Raw genomic sequence first — 16,313 nt, 5'->3', positions numbered from 1 at the left:
TGATATAGGCTGACTTTTTCAGTTGGGATTCCCGGACCACATGGATAGTATAAATTCTTGCCCTGCTGCTTAAGCATAGCTCAGACTTTTCTTTTTTACAGCCGGTGTCTGGAACAGCTTCTCCAGGCGGTAGGCACTGCCTCTCATATCCCCTGTCCCAGCCTGGGCAGCCTTTCGTAGAAGCTGGTTTCATGCAGCAATCATTGTTCTAAGTCCTCAACGCCAAACCACGGCTCCTCATGTGGGCACACAAATCCCAGGCTCAGTCTTAATGGTTGCCATCCAGGTACAACACAATACTGGGCCACTGCAACAGAAACTGAAACTTTTTGCTCTCATGGTATTTAAGTGGCTTTGTCTTATTTTACCCGGAATTTCATGCATTTGCAATGGGAGGAAGGTCTGTGTGAAAGGATAAAACTCTATGTAGGATTTAAACTCCACATGGGTTTTATTGAATATGACAAGCATGGTGCTTCCCAGCTGCATGGCTGCTTCATGGGAACCTGCCCTCCTGACGGATGAGGCCAGGGTTGTTCTTAATGGAAGGCTGACCGTCATTTGTATCATGGGCCCAAGACCACAGCGCGTTTAGCCTATATGTTGTTCGTTGTAAAAACCTCAGCTCAAATAGAGGCAAAGGCAGTCACAACCTTGGCTCTCTGGGATTTGAACTGGAAAATGCAGAGGAAGATTAAAGATGCCCGCAGAGGCAAGGAGGCGGGAGGGACAAAGGAGGCCAAGGGGTAAGTTAATACTCGAAGTAAACAAAAACTTTCAGTAAAAGCAGGAGGAGCAGGCTGAGCAAAGACATAGCGAGCAACGCGTGCCGCAGCCAGTTAGCTGGGAGGAGAAGTAAGCCTGTCATGAAGCACAGCCGGGTTGAGGACACCAGTGAGGTTGCACAATGTCCGGGTCACGGACATTCCTGGTGCATCTTGAATCTACAAGGACCTTCAAGCTGGCTCTTTCAGTCCTGTTCTTATTCTTAGATAAGCCTGGGATTAAAACAAGCCCCTCCTTCCCTGAGCTAACATGTGTGAGTCTATTCCTTGCAACTGGAGACACCCTGGGAGCCCAGAAAATACTACCAGGAATATAGAGATTTGTGAAATAGGAAATCACCAAGAATGTGGAGATTTTGTAATTAGTTAAGACATAATGGCTGAAAGCACTGAGAATGTTCTACCTATTCCAAAACTGTGTCTTCTTGGTAGTCATACCATGACTTCTTTGCGGCCATGGGCAAGAGCTGCAAAGCGACAATTTTAAGGGTGTAAGGAAAGAAACCGAGCAGAGTTACGTGCTTTTCATCTATAGCAGTAGGAAATTTACAAAGTTAAAGTCCAGGATGCCCTACTCAAAGCAGCTAAAGAAATCTGTTAAAGGAAGTGCTTTTATCCGGCAGCCGACGGTGTTCATTGGCAAATAGCTAGCTGTATCAGAAGAAATCACAAAACCTGTTGCACCTTTCTTGGCCATTTCCTGTTTGACAGGAATGAGAACATTTGTGGAAAGTGGAAGGTGTTATTTTTCACGGAGCCCCTCATTTTAACCAGTTATGAGAATCCATCACAAGTATGAAGCAAACCCTCCCCCTAGTGTCCTCCCACCCATCTCTGCCCCCATCCACATTAATTTGTGTTAACGTGGAGTTAATTGTAAATGCTAAATGCTTTATTTTCATTTCTGTTCATTGATGTTCTCGGTATATGACTTTGTCCCATACTTCAAGGGCTACTAAGGACAATGTCTTCACTCTTTGTACCTTCAAGGACATATTTTATCCATGAGAAAACATATAATGTATATAAAATAATATTTGGCTTGAAATATAAGTCAAATTTTTATGCACATTTTAAGCATTCTTATAAGTTAGGAGGACTTGTGTTTTTAAAGTGGAAGGTGTTGGGACTTCCCTGGTAGAGGAGTGGTTAAGAATCCGCCTGCCAATGCAGGGGACACGGGTTCCAGCCCTGATCCAGGAAGATCCCACATGCCATGGAGCAACTAAGCCCATGCACCACAACTACTGAGCCTGCGCTCTACAGCCCGGGAGCCACAATTACTGAGCCCGTGTGCCACACCTACTGAAGCCCTTGTGCCTAGAGCCCACGCTCTGCAACAAGAGAAGCCACCGCAATGAGAAGCCGGCACCTCAGCGAAGAGTAGCCCCTGCTCGCCGCAACTAGAGAAAGCCCGCGCGCAGCAACAAAGACCCAACACAGCCAAAAATAAACAAATAAATAAATTAATAATAAAATATTAAAAAAGACAAATGGAAGGTGTTACTTTTCACTGAGCTCCTCTTTTTGACTGACTGTGATAAGCCATCACAACTATGAAACAAACCCTCTCCCTGCTACCTGTGGAAAGAGTCATTTGTAAGAATCAAGGTAAGGGGCCAAGTCTTACCTTTAAATCAATGCCAAGGTGGAGGTAAAGGAACTGACCACAGAGCAGATAACAGAGTTCAGCTGATGAGCAAAGTCAGAGTCAAGAACGAGCCTGAGATGAAAAGTTCCTGGGGGGAATTGAGAAGCTTAGGATGGACACTGAATTTTTCTATGGGTCAGAGGACAAAGTTAGCAAAATTTCATAGAGCAGCAAGCCAGTAGTTGATATCCAAGCTACTTATCCTAAGACTCTAACAAAGAAGACATAGGAGAATCTCACCACTGCTTTATTTATAAGAGATAAATGTGCATGTAACCAAATGTCAGGCAACAGTAAAAAGGTTAAGCAAAAACCACAGTAGTACATCAGAGGAACGCCATGGAGCCGTTACAGAATACAGAAAGGCTATAATGACAAGGGAAAGTTCATTAACTATTAAGTGAAAAAATATAAAAAACTACTGTGCTCACTGATGTCAACTTTGAAAAAGTACTCACAAAAAGCACGTTGATTATAGGTCAGCCAAAATATTTACTGTGGTGTTTTACTACAGATTACTGTTATCTTCATCCATATAATTTCTATATATCCTGAAATTAGCAAATATTTATTTTATCAACAGAATACATAATAATTGGGCTTCCCTGGTGGCGCAGTGGTTGAGAGTCCGCCTGCCGATGCAGGGGACACGGGTCCAGGAGGATCCCACATGCCGCAGAGCGGCTGGGCCCGTGAGCCATGGCTGCTGAGCCTGCGCGTCCAGAGCCTGTGCTCTGCAACGGGAGGGGCCGCAACAGTGAGAGGCCCGCGTATCGCAAAAAAAAAAAAAAAGAATACATAATAATTATATCTAAAGGTTATACTGTGTAATTTCATCTATCAGCTTATTAGATCTTCTGACAGTCCATGTCACATTAAGTTGGTCTTTAAGCAAATCATGCTTTAAAAAGATGATATACTTAAAGTTTAGGTTTAAAAAAACCTACAGTGTTTTATTTGTAAAATGTGCTCAGCGGTCAGTCTTACTGATAATAACAAAAAACTTGTCTAACATTATGTGATTTTTGAATGAATGTTAAGCACAAAATAGGCCTATATTAGTGATTAATATAATGTCTGGTTATGTTAATTTTGTCTGCTACCTTTTCCTATCTTTGCCTCTTCCCTCCATTCTAAAATTTTAAAAACCACTTAAAACCTTAATCACTATTGGATGTTTAAACTACTGAATGTTTTGTTAATTGCAGTAATAACGAAAGATTATTCTAGAATTATGGAAACTAAGAATGTAGTAAGACCTAAAATCTAATATTAGGAGATTCAGGGTTTTAAGGCTCTTCCTGCAGGAGAAGTTTCCATCTAACTCTTGTATCAACTTCATCATCAAAATTTCCCAGCTCCTGCTCTTTGGAGAGTTCTAAGAATACCTAAGTAGGAGAAAATAAATAAGGAAACAAAAATGTCAAGGTGTTTCTGAAAGATGGTTGCACCCAGAGATTCACACAAAGTTTACCTGGATTGATGTTCTCTGGTTTAAAAACTCACCTGTTCCCAGGTAGCCTGAGAGAGGCTGTGTTCTTCCAGGTCAAAGGTCTGTTTCACTGCATTTAATGGGACTGACATTAGTGGCTCACAAATTTTTCACCAAAAGTATTTTCAAAGTAGGCAACATAAACGGTGACTTCAAATCCATGAGGTACTTTAAGATATAGGCCAAGTAATTAAATTTTCTTGAAGGATAAATTAGAATGCTGATACGGATAATCAAAAGATAGCAATACATTCATGTATAAATTACCTGTAAGCTTTCTTGTTAAGGAGTACCTTGTGTCCTATTATTTCAGTATTTAGCCTTTTGATTCTCTGCACATGTATGTTTTGGACTCCAGATCAATTGTTGGGTATTGCTTTAGTCTACATTTATAAAACCATGGAGTATACTCCATGCTGGTCCCCTTTTAATGAATCCCATGCTTCTTACATGTCAAGACCTCGTAAGTATCTAGCGTGCACTCTAGTCAATGTCTCTGGAACTAGTTCAGAACCCCCTCATCAATCCTGACTTCTCATCCCTCTGTATTTTCCATGTAGTTCCAGCACTAATATAAACAAATGGATCAATGGGGTAAAAGAGAGTATTGACAGATTGAGTCCATGGTCCATAGTCTTGCTCCTTGAGCCTCTGACTTTGACAAACATGGAGATGCCAGAAGCTCTCCTTGGTGTTCTTTGGGCTATCACGCTGATAATTATGCTCCAACAGTATGCAATGGAAGCAGGACAGAATATTCTGACTTATTTGCAGCTGGGTTTCCTCATTAGCAGAGGGGAAATCAGTTGGAGGAAAGCCAAGTCAAGGGGCACCAATACATTCCCTTCAAAATTTTTAAGACTATTCCAGTGGAAATTTTCCAAGGTTTGATTGATGTTGTAAGTTTTCTACTTGAAGTTATCTAATATGTATTCCACGTGAAAATATGCACCGTACATTAAGTCTTAATATGTCTAAACTTACCTGCCTCTAATTTGGAAAAGGCCTGAGATAGAGGGTGAACATCCTCGACAGGTAATTTAAATGCCATCATGGAGGAATACCTGGGAGGAGGAGAGAGTGAGGGTTACTGTGTTTTTTTTGTTTGTTTTTTTACATCTTTATTGGGGTATAATTGCTTTACAATGGTGTGTTAGTTTCTGCTTTATAACAAAGTGAATCAGTTATACATATACATATGTCCCCATATCTCTTCCCTCTTGCATCTCCCTCCCTCCCTCCCTCCCTATCCCACCCCTCTAGGTGGTCACAAAGCACCGAGCTGATCTCCCTGTGCTATGCAGCTGCTTCCCACTAGCTATCTATTTTACATTTGGTAGTGTATATATGTTCATGCCACTCTCTCACTTTGTCACAGCTTACCCTTCCCCCTCCCCATATCCTCAAGTCCATTCTCTAGTAGGTCTGTGTCTTTATTCCTGTCTTACCCCTAGGTTCTTCATGACATTTTTTTTCTTAAATTCCATATATATGTGTTAGCATATGGTATTTGTCTTTCTCTTTCTGACTTACTTCACTCTGTATGACAGACTCTAGGTCCATCCACCTCATTACAAATAGCTCAATTTCGTTTCTTTTTATGGCTGAGTAATATTCCATTGTATATATGTGCCACATCTTCTTTATCCATTCATCTGTCGATAGACACTTAGGTTGTTTCCATGTCCTGGCTATTGTAAATAGTGCTGCAGTGAACATTTTGGTACATGACTCTTTTTGAATTATGGTTTTCTCAGGGTATATGCCCAGTAGTGGGATTGCTGGGTCATATGGTAATTCTATTTGTAGTTTTTTAAGGAACCTCCATACTGTTCTCCATAGTGGCTGTACCAATTCACATTCCTACTGTGCTTTAATGTTACAATATTGGAAAGAACTTGACAGCTAAAATAACCAAAGAATTTCTCAAAAAGTTTCCTTTAGGGACTTCCCTGGTGGTCCAGTGGCTAAGACTCCATGCTCCCGATGCAGGGGGTCTGAGTTCGATCCCTGGTCAGGGAACTAGATCCCACATGCTGCAACTAAGAGTTCGCATGCTGCAACTGAAGATCCCGAATGTCACTATGAAGATCCTGCATGCTGCAACTAAGACCCAGCACAGCCAAATAAATAAAAAAGTCTCCTTTAAATAAAAAGGTAAATAGTTTAAATTTGATAAAGCATGAATCTGAGCCAAAATATTTGTCTTTAGTCATAAAAATTTGATTACAACAAAAATCTGATTGTCCCAAATTTAATGTCCAAGATAAATTCTTAAAAATAGCTCTGATAATCTTTCTTACTCAGCCTGTGGTATCTTTCTTTTGTGTTATAGTTCTTACTCTCAAAAGCCCATCTTTCCATGCTCCCTGGGACCTTTTTATCAAATTATTTTCTCTGCATTTAATTTTCAATCTCTTATACAAGAATTAAAACCTGTTGAACTCTCTCCTATTAAAAAAATTCTTTCTTGACCTCTAGCCCTCCCCCCTCCAAATAAGCTCATCCAGGACCACCATGTTGCACAATTCAATGAACATTCTTTGGTCCTTATTTTTTAGGCTTCTCAAAAGAATTAAATAAAATTGTACACACCCTCCTTAAAACTCTCTCTCTTCCTCTCTCTCTCTCTCAGAGCTTCTTTTATAATTTTCCTTCTAACTTTCTAGACCAGCTCTGTTTAATATGTTAGCTAATAGCTACACATGGTTATTTATATCTAAACTCACTAAAATAAATAAAATTTAAAATCTGAAGTGCTCAGTAGCCACATGTGGGTATTGGCTGCCATACTGGACAGCACAGATATAGGACATTTCCATCATCACAGAAATTCTCTTGTTCAGGGCTGTTCCAGACATGCTTTGCACACTTTAGTATTTGTCCTTATGGTTGCTGCTGAGGTGGTGGCAGTTTCCCCTTCAATCCACTCTCAATACTGAGAGTTCCTGGGGTCCATGCTAGACCCTCTCCCCTTTCCATCTCTTTTTTGACCTTATCCATTCTCCTAGCTTAATGGGCTTATATCTGTGTGTTAAAGATGCCCCACTTTGTTTATTGACAGACCTGATCTCTCAATGACCTTTCCCTTCTCTTCTGAGCTACAGGCCTACATCTTTGTATATTGGCATCTCCATTTGGATATCTCTTTATACATCATGGATATAAGCTTTCTTTCCATCCTATGCACGTAGAGCTCATTCTTGACTTAGATTCTTTTTTAAAAAAATTAATTAATTAATTAATTAATTTATGGCTGTGTTGGGTCTTCGTTTCTGTGTGAGGGTTTTCTCTAGTTGTGGCAAGTGGGGGCCACTCTTCATCGCGGTGCGCAGGCCTCTCACTGTCGTGGCCTCTCTTGTTGCGGAGCACAAGCTCCAGACACGCAGGCTCAGTAGTTGTGGCTCACGGGCCTAGTTGTTCCACCGCATGTGGGATCTTCCCAGCCCAGGGCTCGAACCCGTGTCCCCTGCACTGGCAGGCAGACTCTCAACCACTGTGCCACCAGGGAAGCCCTGATTTAGATTCTTTACACGTGACGTTTTCTCAAAAGAGTGACTCTTATCCCCATTCTTCGACTGGCCAAACCCTGCTCAGTCTTAAAGTCCTACCTTAATGTCATTTCCTCATTTGCATCTTCATTTGCTTAACACCCTTGCCTCACAAAGAAAGCAAGCACCATAAGAACCTTGTCTATTTACTGACTACTCTATACACAGTCTCCAGCACATGGTAGGTGCTCGGTAAATATTGTTTTCAAAAATGAGTAGAAGTAGTATATAAGAAAACTGTACATCTTTCAGTTAAATTCAACCTTATTCTGCTATTCACGTGGATTTGGTTATCCTTACTTGTAACTCATAGCTGACCTCATACAACTTTAAAGGAACCGTTGGGAGGATCAAATGATTTATAATCAATTAATTTAGGATAGAGTCAATCTTTCTGAAGCATGCGAGGCTATTTGAACTCTTGGTGCAATTTTATATTTGATAAAATGCTATAGGCTGATACAGAATTTTCATTGTCTATTTAAAACACCATTAAATTGATGGGTATATTTGTTTGTACTTCCTAACTCTGTCATTCCACCATTTACACACACACACACACACACACACACACACACACACATATACTCCATGCATCTATTCTCAGTATGAAACACTCACTGAAAATAACTTTTCAATTGCTGTCTTTCTTCTGTACTTCCTAGTGACCCCCAAACAACTTGTTTCATAATAAACAAGCAGCTGAGGCTTTCTTCCTGTCCGGACCAGTGTAAGACTAAGCCATGCGTGCTGGAAAGTCCTTATACCTGTCACCCAAGCCAAAAGCATCCTCACCTTTCCTGCCGAGCAGCCTGTGGAAAAAGCTTCAGAATCTCTGTGTGGAGAGGCCCCACCTGGGTGAGTTCCTTTACTTTTACTTCTAGTAAATAATCTTTACCAAACTTGCTTTGCTTTTCAGATGTTGAATGGAACCAATACAACTAGTCCAGGGAAGAGAAAGAAGAGCTGAAAGAAAAAAATACGTGTCTCTTCATTTCTCCCTCAATTGCAGATGCAGAGGAAGGTGTCTGATCATAGATCAAGGAGCTAAGAAGCATCAGCTGTTCACAGTGAACAGACACTCTCTCTACAGGAACTTGGGGGTCGAGTGCTGGCTCTGGATGGGCACCCACCTCAGCCTTCCGGATACCACGACGGCCATGCAGTCACACATGGCCTCGGCCTTGGCCGCGTAGTGGGTGGTCAGGAGGGCATCCCCCTCTCAGTGTGTTTAACAATGGTCCGAATTGCCAGCCTAAAGATGAAGTAGGGATTGTTTGAAAGTAATTTGGGAAAAATAGATGAATGGGAATGAAAAAGAAGCCTAAACAGAAAATGTTTGATTTGGTTACAAGAAAAAAGAAATCTTTGCTCTAGAGAGAAAGAAGAAAAATTGTACCACATTACATAATTATATCATCACATCAATAGGCCTCACAGAATGAAAAGTAGATGCCTGAAAATTGAGTAAAATAGTGTTTGTTAAAAAAAAAAAGTTGAAGTACAGAGAAACACCACACTGTAGGATTTTCAATAACTGAAAAATAAAACAGAAGAAGAATGAGGCAGGGGGAAGAGCAGCAAGAGGAAGAAAATTCAGTCGAATACATTCCAGAGGCCATGTGGTTCTTAAAATGTCTATTTTTCCTCCCCTGAGGAATTCTGAATACTGTATCAAGTTTCACTGAATCAAGTAATAGAGGGTGTGGGCCTTAAAGGTTAATGGAGCAAGACTAAAAACTAAATGAGTCATCACTGTAGACTTATACTATCGACTTGGGCACTTCACATGAAGCCCCTCACCACATGTGCAGCTGCCCCTCAGGGTCCATCCCTGTCGATGGCTCGTCCTGAAGCGCCACCGCTGGGCTCCCCAGGATGCTCAGCGCGAAGCATAGCTGGAACGAGAGGAACCACGTCTGGCACCGACCTGGGGGTGGACCCCAAGCCCCGTCCTACCTTTCCCTTCACTCCCTCCGAAAGGCCTTGAGGGGAGCTTCAGCTATAGTCCTGCAGCTTCAGTGCATCCACCAACCTGCAGGAAACACTGATATGTCCCTACCTAACACACTGCAGGTAACCCTAGCATTTTCAATCTGAAAAGAGTACACTAAGCCCCATTCACATTGTCCCAAATAATAAATCTTATGATTGGGTTCTTGTTCAGATTTTCAACCACTTTATGTGCATGAAAAGTAAAGACATTGTTCATCAGCTCCTTTCCATATTTAATGAGCAAGTTCTATATCCCTCCCTTCCTCCAGCTACAAATAGTGTGAAGGAGGCTTCTCTCTGTACCTTGAAATACTAAGAGCAGCATTCTCTTCGCCCAGTCCTTTCACTGCCAAACACAACTCCAGGTGTTCTTTGACTGTAAGATGGGGCCACAAGGAGTTCTCCTGGGGACAGTACCCCAAACACCTGATGACATCATCTTCCTGTTGCTTCCGAGGTGTTCTGCTGCCATTTAAAACCACCTACATCGAACACTGAATGTCAGATTCACATCTGGCTTTCACTCCAATCCTCCTCCTTCTAAGGGAGATAAAAACGGCCATTCAGCTGCAATCTTTTTTGAGCATGCAAGAGATATTTTATAAATTCTTTCATCTGTTTATCCTTCTTATTTTAAAAAAAATCATTTCATGCTGGAGAGGGTGTGGAGAAAAGGGAACCCTCCTGCACTGTTTGTGGGGATGCAAGTTGGTGCAGCCACTGTGGAGAAGTTTGGAGGTTCCTCAGAAAATGAAAAATAGAGCTACCATATGATCCTGCAATCCCACTCCTGGGTGTATATCTGGAGAAAACTCTAATTCAAAAAGATACATGCATCCCAGTGTTCACTGCAGCACTATTTACAATAGCCAGAACATGGAAGCAGCCTAAATGTCCATTGACAGATGAATGGATAAGGAAGGTGTGGTATATTTATACAAAGGAGTATTACTCAGCCATAAAAAGAACGAAATAATGCTATCTGCAGCAACATGGATGGACCTAGAGATTCTCATATTGAGTGCAGTCAGACAGAGAAAGACAAATATCATATGATATTGCTTATATGTGGAATCTACAAAAAGGCTACAAATGAACTTATCTACAAAAGAGAAACAGACTCATAGACATAGAGAACAGACACGTAGTTGCCAAGGGGTAGCAGGGCATGGAGAGGGGTGGACTGGGAGTTTGGGGTTGGCAGGTGCAAACTATTACATTTAGGATGGATAAACAACAAGGTCCTACTGTAGAGCACAGGGAACTATATCCAATCTCCTGGGATAAACCATAATGGAGAAGAATATTTTAAAAAGAGCGTCTGTATGTGTAACACTGAGTCACTGCTGTACGGCAGAAACCAGCACAACACTGCACATCAACTATACTTCAATAAAAGAAAATCATTTGACGGACTGCTCGGAACACTGATATTTAAGAGGACATCTCCCCTGGCCATGAGCTTGGCCCCCTCCCATGCCATGTACCCCTCCCGCGGTGGGCTTTGTTTCTCCAGCTATCATTTTAATAGATGTACTTCTCCCAGCTCCATTGTGTCCCAGCAAGCCCAACGCTTCACGTGGGGAAAGGTTCCCCATCACTATTTGTACTGTAGAGGTCAACTAACCTAAAATCACTTAGCTCAGGAACGTTTTGAAACAAAATAACATTTCAAACTGCACCTTCATCATTTTCTATATTACGGAAAGACTTTGGATTTACACCAGAGAATTTGGTCTTCTGGATCCAAAATCGGTTGGTTTTCTTGCCATTTGATTTGAGACAGGATTTGGAAGTAAAAACGTTTCTCTGCTGACATGTCAAGTGGTTTTCTAATCACATGTTAACCAAGATATATGAACAGACTCAAAGAATGGAAAATTATTTCCTTCATAGTCCTAAGTAAAGAGAATAAAGAACATTCTAATAGAGGAAATGTTATTGAAACCTTTGTCAACACAGAAGGAAACATTCCAAACGGCTCTTTTCTTCCTTCTTGTTGAAAAGCAACTTTTCTTTTTCTCTTTGTATTCCTTGTGTAAACAGCTTGCCATTATTACTGGTTTCTGAAAAACATGAGAAAGCATGATTTTCCTGTTAAATGTCACATATTTTGTGCACTCATGTTTTATCTTTCATTTCCTAGGCTATGAATTTAACCAGATTTTGTGCTAATAGTAATTCAGCCTCTTTTTTCAAATAAAACACCCAAATGTACGTTTATGAACGAGAACTTCTCTGTCAACTCCTTCTAAAAGTAATTCCTAATCAAATATGTTCCCTTTTTGTTATGCTAACCTTGCCTTTTGCATTAACTCCATGTCTAGCCCATTTGTTATTGATTTTCATACAGGGTAAATTCACTTGCTCTTTTTCATATGTTATTTAGAGTTGTTGACGTTTCAATATATTGCAAAATGAAATTGAAACTCTTGAAAAAGATGTGGGATTTTGTTAAAAATTGATAAAAAAATATAAGAATTCTTGAATTGTACTGATGAATGAGGATTAAAACCCACAAAGTAATGGAAGAAGAGAAAATTAAAGGAGTGATGACAGGGTAAGTACTCCCAAAGATAATGATTTGAATATGACCTACACATGGAAGTATTACAGAAACAAAAGCAAATTTTCACGCTAAAACCAACAGTTTGGGTTTCTCTGGTGGCGCAGTGGTTGAGAGTCCGCCTGCTGATGCAGGGGACACGGGTTCGTGCCCCGGTCCGGGAAGATCCCACATGCCGCAGAGCGGCTGGGCCCGTGAGCCATGGCCGCTGAGCCTGCATGTCCGGAGCCTGTGCTCTGCAACGGGAGAGGCCACAACAGTGAGAGGCCCGCGTACCGCAAAAAAAAAAAAAAAAAAAAAGAACAGTTTATCCACTCTACAGGACAAGCTAACTATCCCATTATTTCATCAGGGGTTGAGTCACTTGTTTTCACCTCATCCAAGTGGGAAGTAGTGAGTGCACTTGCAGTTTTCACTCGTTCAGTTTGAACATCTTCATCTTCTTCTTCTGGCTCTTCTGGATTTGGATAATTTTCACTTCTTCTTGGAGAGATTCTACAGAGAAAATCAAATAACATTAAAATGAAATTCTATCTGTAGAGCAGCTACCAAGAGAATGTTGCTTCCATTATTAACTCATTATTCTTTGCTTTAAGAGAATATAAATGATTAATTTATTACCTACAAGGTTCCCCTGGACAGTAATAACCCACTCAAGTAGCCAAGTCCCGTGAAATACTCTTTGACCATTTATTCTCTTTAAAACCTTTTATCCCATCGGTCAACCAGCTCTCTAAATTCTCTCAAATACAGACTTATCAGTCTTCTTAGTCTGTTTGCATCCAGATCATCATCACACTACATCATAAATGATCACCTTAACTGGCTTCTCTTGCCTTTTCAAAACATTTCACAACAAACTCATTTTTCATTATTGTGTCTTCTAGTCAGAGACCTATACTTGCCACAAGCAGGAGAAAAACAAGCTTTGATGCTTAACCACTGCATATATAGTTCACAAGATAAATACTCAATTTGCCTAAAATCAGTAAGATCCATGACTTAGAAACTATGTATCACTGCATTCAGTGTAATCCCCATTTTTTGTTTTTATTTTTGTTTTGTTTTTTCAGAATAACACTGTCCAGTGGGCTTAGCCAAGAGGTGGATAGTAAATCCATCCTAATAAAATGATGTTCAATGTACTGCTGTAAACATTAAATATTTAAATTATATTCAGATGTTAATGTTCTCCCAACCTGAAAACTGGATCTTTCCTCATTGTTTCTTTTCCATACTTCATTTCCAGACACCTTATAACAAAAAGGAAACTGATGCTCTGAAGGTACGGCTAAAGGCAAAGAAAAAAATAGAATTAGCGTCGTTATGGGACTCAAACTCCATGGGTAATATATGCCTTCTGTCATAGAAGATTTTATCATTTTCTTATAAATTTGATACAGATCTTAAAAAATACTTCTCACATGGAGACGTTTATTCAAACCAAGCCATATATGTGCTGCCTACAAGAGACTCACTTCAGATCTAAAGACACACACAGACTGTAAGTAAGGGGATGGAAAAAGGTATTCCATGCAAATGGAAATGAAAAGAAAGCTGGGGTAGCACTACTTATATCAGACAAAATAGACTTTAAAACAAAGACTGTAATAGGAGACAAAGAAGGACATTACATCATGATAAACGGGCTGATCCAATAAGAAGATATAACAATTGTAAATATATATGCATCCAACATAGGAGCACCTCAATACATAAAGTAAATATTAACAGACATAAAAGGAGAAATTGACAGTAATACAATAATAGTATGCGGGGGGGCTCCCCTGGTGGTTCAGTGGTTAAGAATCCCCCTGCCAATGCAGGGGACACGGGTTCGAGCCTGGTCCCCACATGCCACGGAGCAACTAAGCCCGTGCACCACAACTACTAAACCTGAGTTCTAGAGCCCGCAAGCCACAACTACTGAGCCCAAGTGCTACAACTACTGAAGCCCGCGCGCCTAGAGCCCGTGCTCCGCAACAAGAGAAGCCACCGCAATGAGACGCCTGCGCACCACAACAAAGAGTAGACCCCACTCGCTGCAACTAGGGAAAGCCCGCGCGCAGCAATGAAGACCCAACGCAGCCATAAATAAATAAATAAATAAATATTTTTTTTTAAAAATAAAAATAACAGTAGGAGAATTTAATGTCACACTTATATCAATGGACAGATCATCCAGGCATAAAATCAATAAGGAAACACTGGTCTTAAATGACATATTAGACCAGAGGGACTTAATAGATATGTGTAAAAAAATTCCATCCTGGGCTTCCCTGGTGGCGCAGTGGTTGAGAGTCCGCCTGCCGATGCAGGGCATACGGGTTCGTGCCCCGGACCGGGAAGATCCCACATGCCGTGGATAGGCTAGGCCCGTGAGCCATGGCCGCTGAGCCTGCGCGTCCGGAGCCTGTGCTCCGCAACGGGAGAGGCCACAACAGTGAGAAGCCCACGTACCGCAAAAAAAAAAAAAAAAAAAAAATTCCATCCCAAAGCAGCAGAATACATTCTTTTCAAGTGCACATGGAACATTCTCGGAATAGAGCTCATGTCAGGCCAAAAAACAAGCCTTGGTAAATTTAAGAAAATCATATCAAGCATCTTTTCCAGCCACAACTCTATGAGACTAGAAATCAACTATAAGAAAAAAACTGCAAAAAGCACAAACATGTGGAAGCTAAACAAAATGCTACTAAACAACCACTGGGTTACTGAAGAAATCAAAGAGAAAATGAAAAAATACCTGGAGAAAATCAAAGAAATGAAAACAAAAACACAACGATCCAAAATCTATGGGACACAGCAAAACCAGTTCTAGGAGGTAAGTTTATAGGGATACTAGCTTACCTAAGGAAACAAGAAAACTCTCAAATAAAAAACTTAGTCGTACACCAAAAGGAGCTAGAGAAAGAACAAACAAAACCCAAAATTAGTAGAAGGAGACAAATCATAAAGATCAGAGCAGAAATAAATGAAATAGAGACTGCTAAAAATAGAAAAAGATCAAGGAGAGTAAGAGCTGGTTCTTAGAAAAGAGAGGTGAAATTGAGAAATCTTTAAGCGGAAGCATGAAGAAAAAGTGAGAGTTCACAGCGGCAGAGCACGAGGATGTGGAGCTCCTGCCCCACAAACACATCACATCACACCTACCTGGGGAGCCGCTCTCACGGAAAAGCACCTGGAAATCGGAAGAGGAACTCGTGTACAACCAGAGCTGCAGGGGAGACGTCCACACAGCTGAGCAGGGCCGAGGACAGGCGCACGGTCGGCACCTCCGCCCCCGCAGGGCGTGATGTGCAGAGAAGGCTCGCACCGGGGTCCCTGGCCCGGGGGAGCGAGCGGGTCCAGCCACAGGCTGGGGTCCTGGGGTCCTCCGCAGAGGAGACAGGCCCCCTCGGCTGCCGGGGGAACCGCAGGCACAGACAGAGGGGCTGGGACGCCTGACTCCACTCACAAGGAGGGCCGCTCGCGGGCCCGCCCACAGCCAGGGCCAAGGGAGCTTCGCGCCCGCAGCTGCCGCCTCCCCGCCGCCCTCACTCCCGACGGAGCCAGCCCCGCGGCCCCCGTCGCTCCACACCGCAGCTGGGCCAGCCGGGCCCTTGGAACACGCCGCGGCTGCCGGCGCAGAGACAGCCGGGCGCCCGGGCACCAGCGCGCACGCAGGGCAGGCGCGCCCCGGGAGGAGAGGTGCGGATCCGGCAGCCCCAGCCCAGGAACGCCCGGGCCCCAGCCGCTCCATGGCCCAGCCTTGCCCCAGACCGGGGTGGGAGGGGGCGTGGAGGACGCAACCTCGGGCCGCATCCCGGCAGCGCCGCGGCCGCGCGCGCGCGCGGCGGCACATCAGCCCTCCGCGAGCGCGGGCGCCTCACCTGCTGCGGCGAGCCCCGCTCCGGGGCAGGGGGCGCACCGAAGGGGAGCGGAGCCCGACTGAGCCCACCATCAGGGCTGCAGCCGCCGCAGCCGGGGGACAGACCCCACCCCTGACAGGGTGGCAAGAGCCACCGAGCGGAGAGGAGGTCCCGTCTCACGTCCTGCACAGGCAGAGCCCCTGACTCCAAGCACACCCCCTGCGAAGGTGGCAGAGGCCAGGACACTCCGAGGAAGACGTGGCTCGTGTCCAAAGCGAAAACTGCCCTCGCACCAGAGACGCCGGGCACACGGCCTACACAGGGGCGCTCCCACGGCGAAACAGCCCTTCAAGACCACAACAGGCAAGGGTTTCCCCTAAATTCATAGAGACAGAGAAAGGCGGAGGAACTACTCCCAATCA

General features: G+C 42.9%; 1 protein-coding gene across 1 annotated transcript; it reads right to left on the bottom strand.

The window, feature by feature from the left end:
- Positions 1-3,725: 3,725 nt before the first annotated feature.
- On the bottom strand, positions 3,726-15,844 carry LOC132479127 (ATP-binding cassette sub-family A member 10-like). Its single transcript, XM_060082716.1, is given in 16 exon segments — positions 3,726-3,824; positions 3,943-3,998; positions 4,913-4,992; positions 8,275-8,390; positions 8,393-8,420; positions 8,613-8,692; positions 8,695-8,734; positions 9,283-9,377; positions 9,439-9,514; positions 9,778-9,956; positions 10,962-11,053; positions 11,423-11,540; positions 12,415-12,535; positions 13,240-13,331; positions 15,194-15,441; positions 15,526-15,844. Coding segments are annotated over 16 exon segments (1,839 nt in total).
- Positions 15,845-16,313: the final 469 nt, after the last annotated feature.

This window comes from Mesoplodon densirostris, chromosome 18 (assembly GCF_025265405.1).
Source record: "Mesoplodon densirostris isolate mMesDen1 chromosome 18, mMesDen1 primary haplotype, whole genome shotgun sequence".
NCBI classification, from domain to species: domain Eukaryota; kingdom Metazoa; phylum Chordata; class Mammalia; order Artiodactyla; family Ziphiidae; genus Mesoplodon; species Mesoplodon densirostris.
The sequence above is the reverse complement of the archived record's forward strand: the minus strand, read 5'-3'. Positions and strand labels throughout refer to the sequence as shown.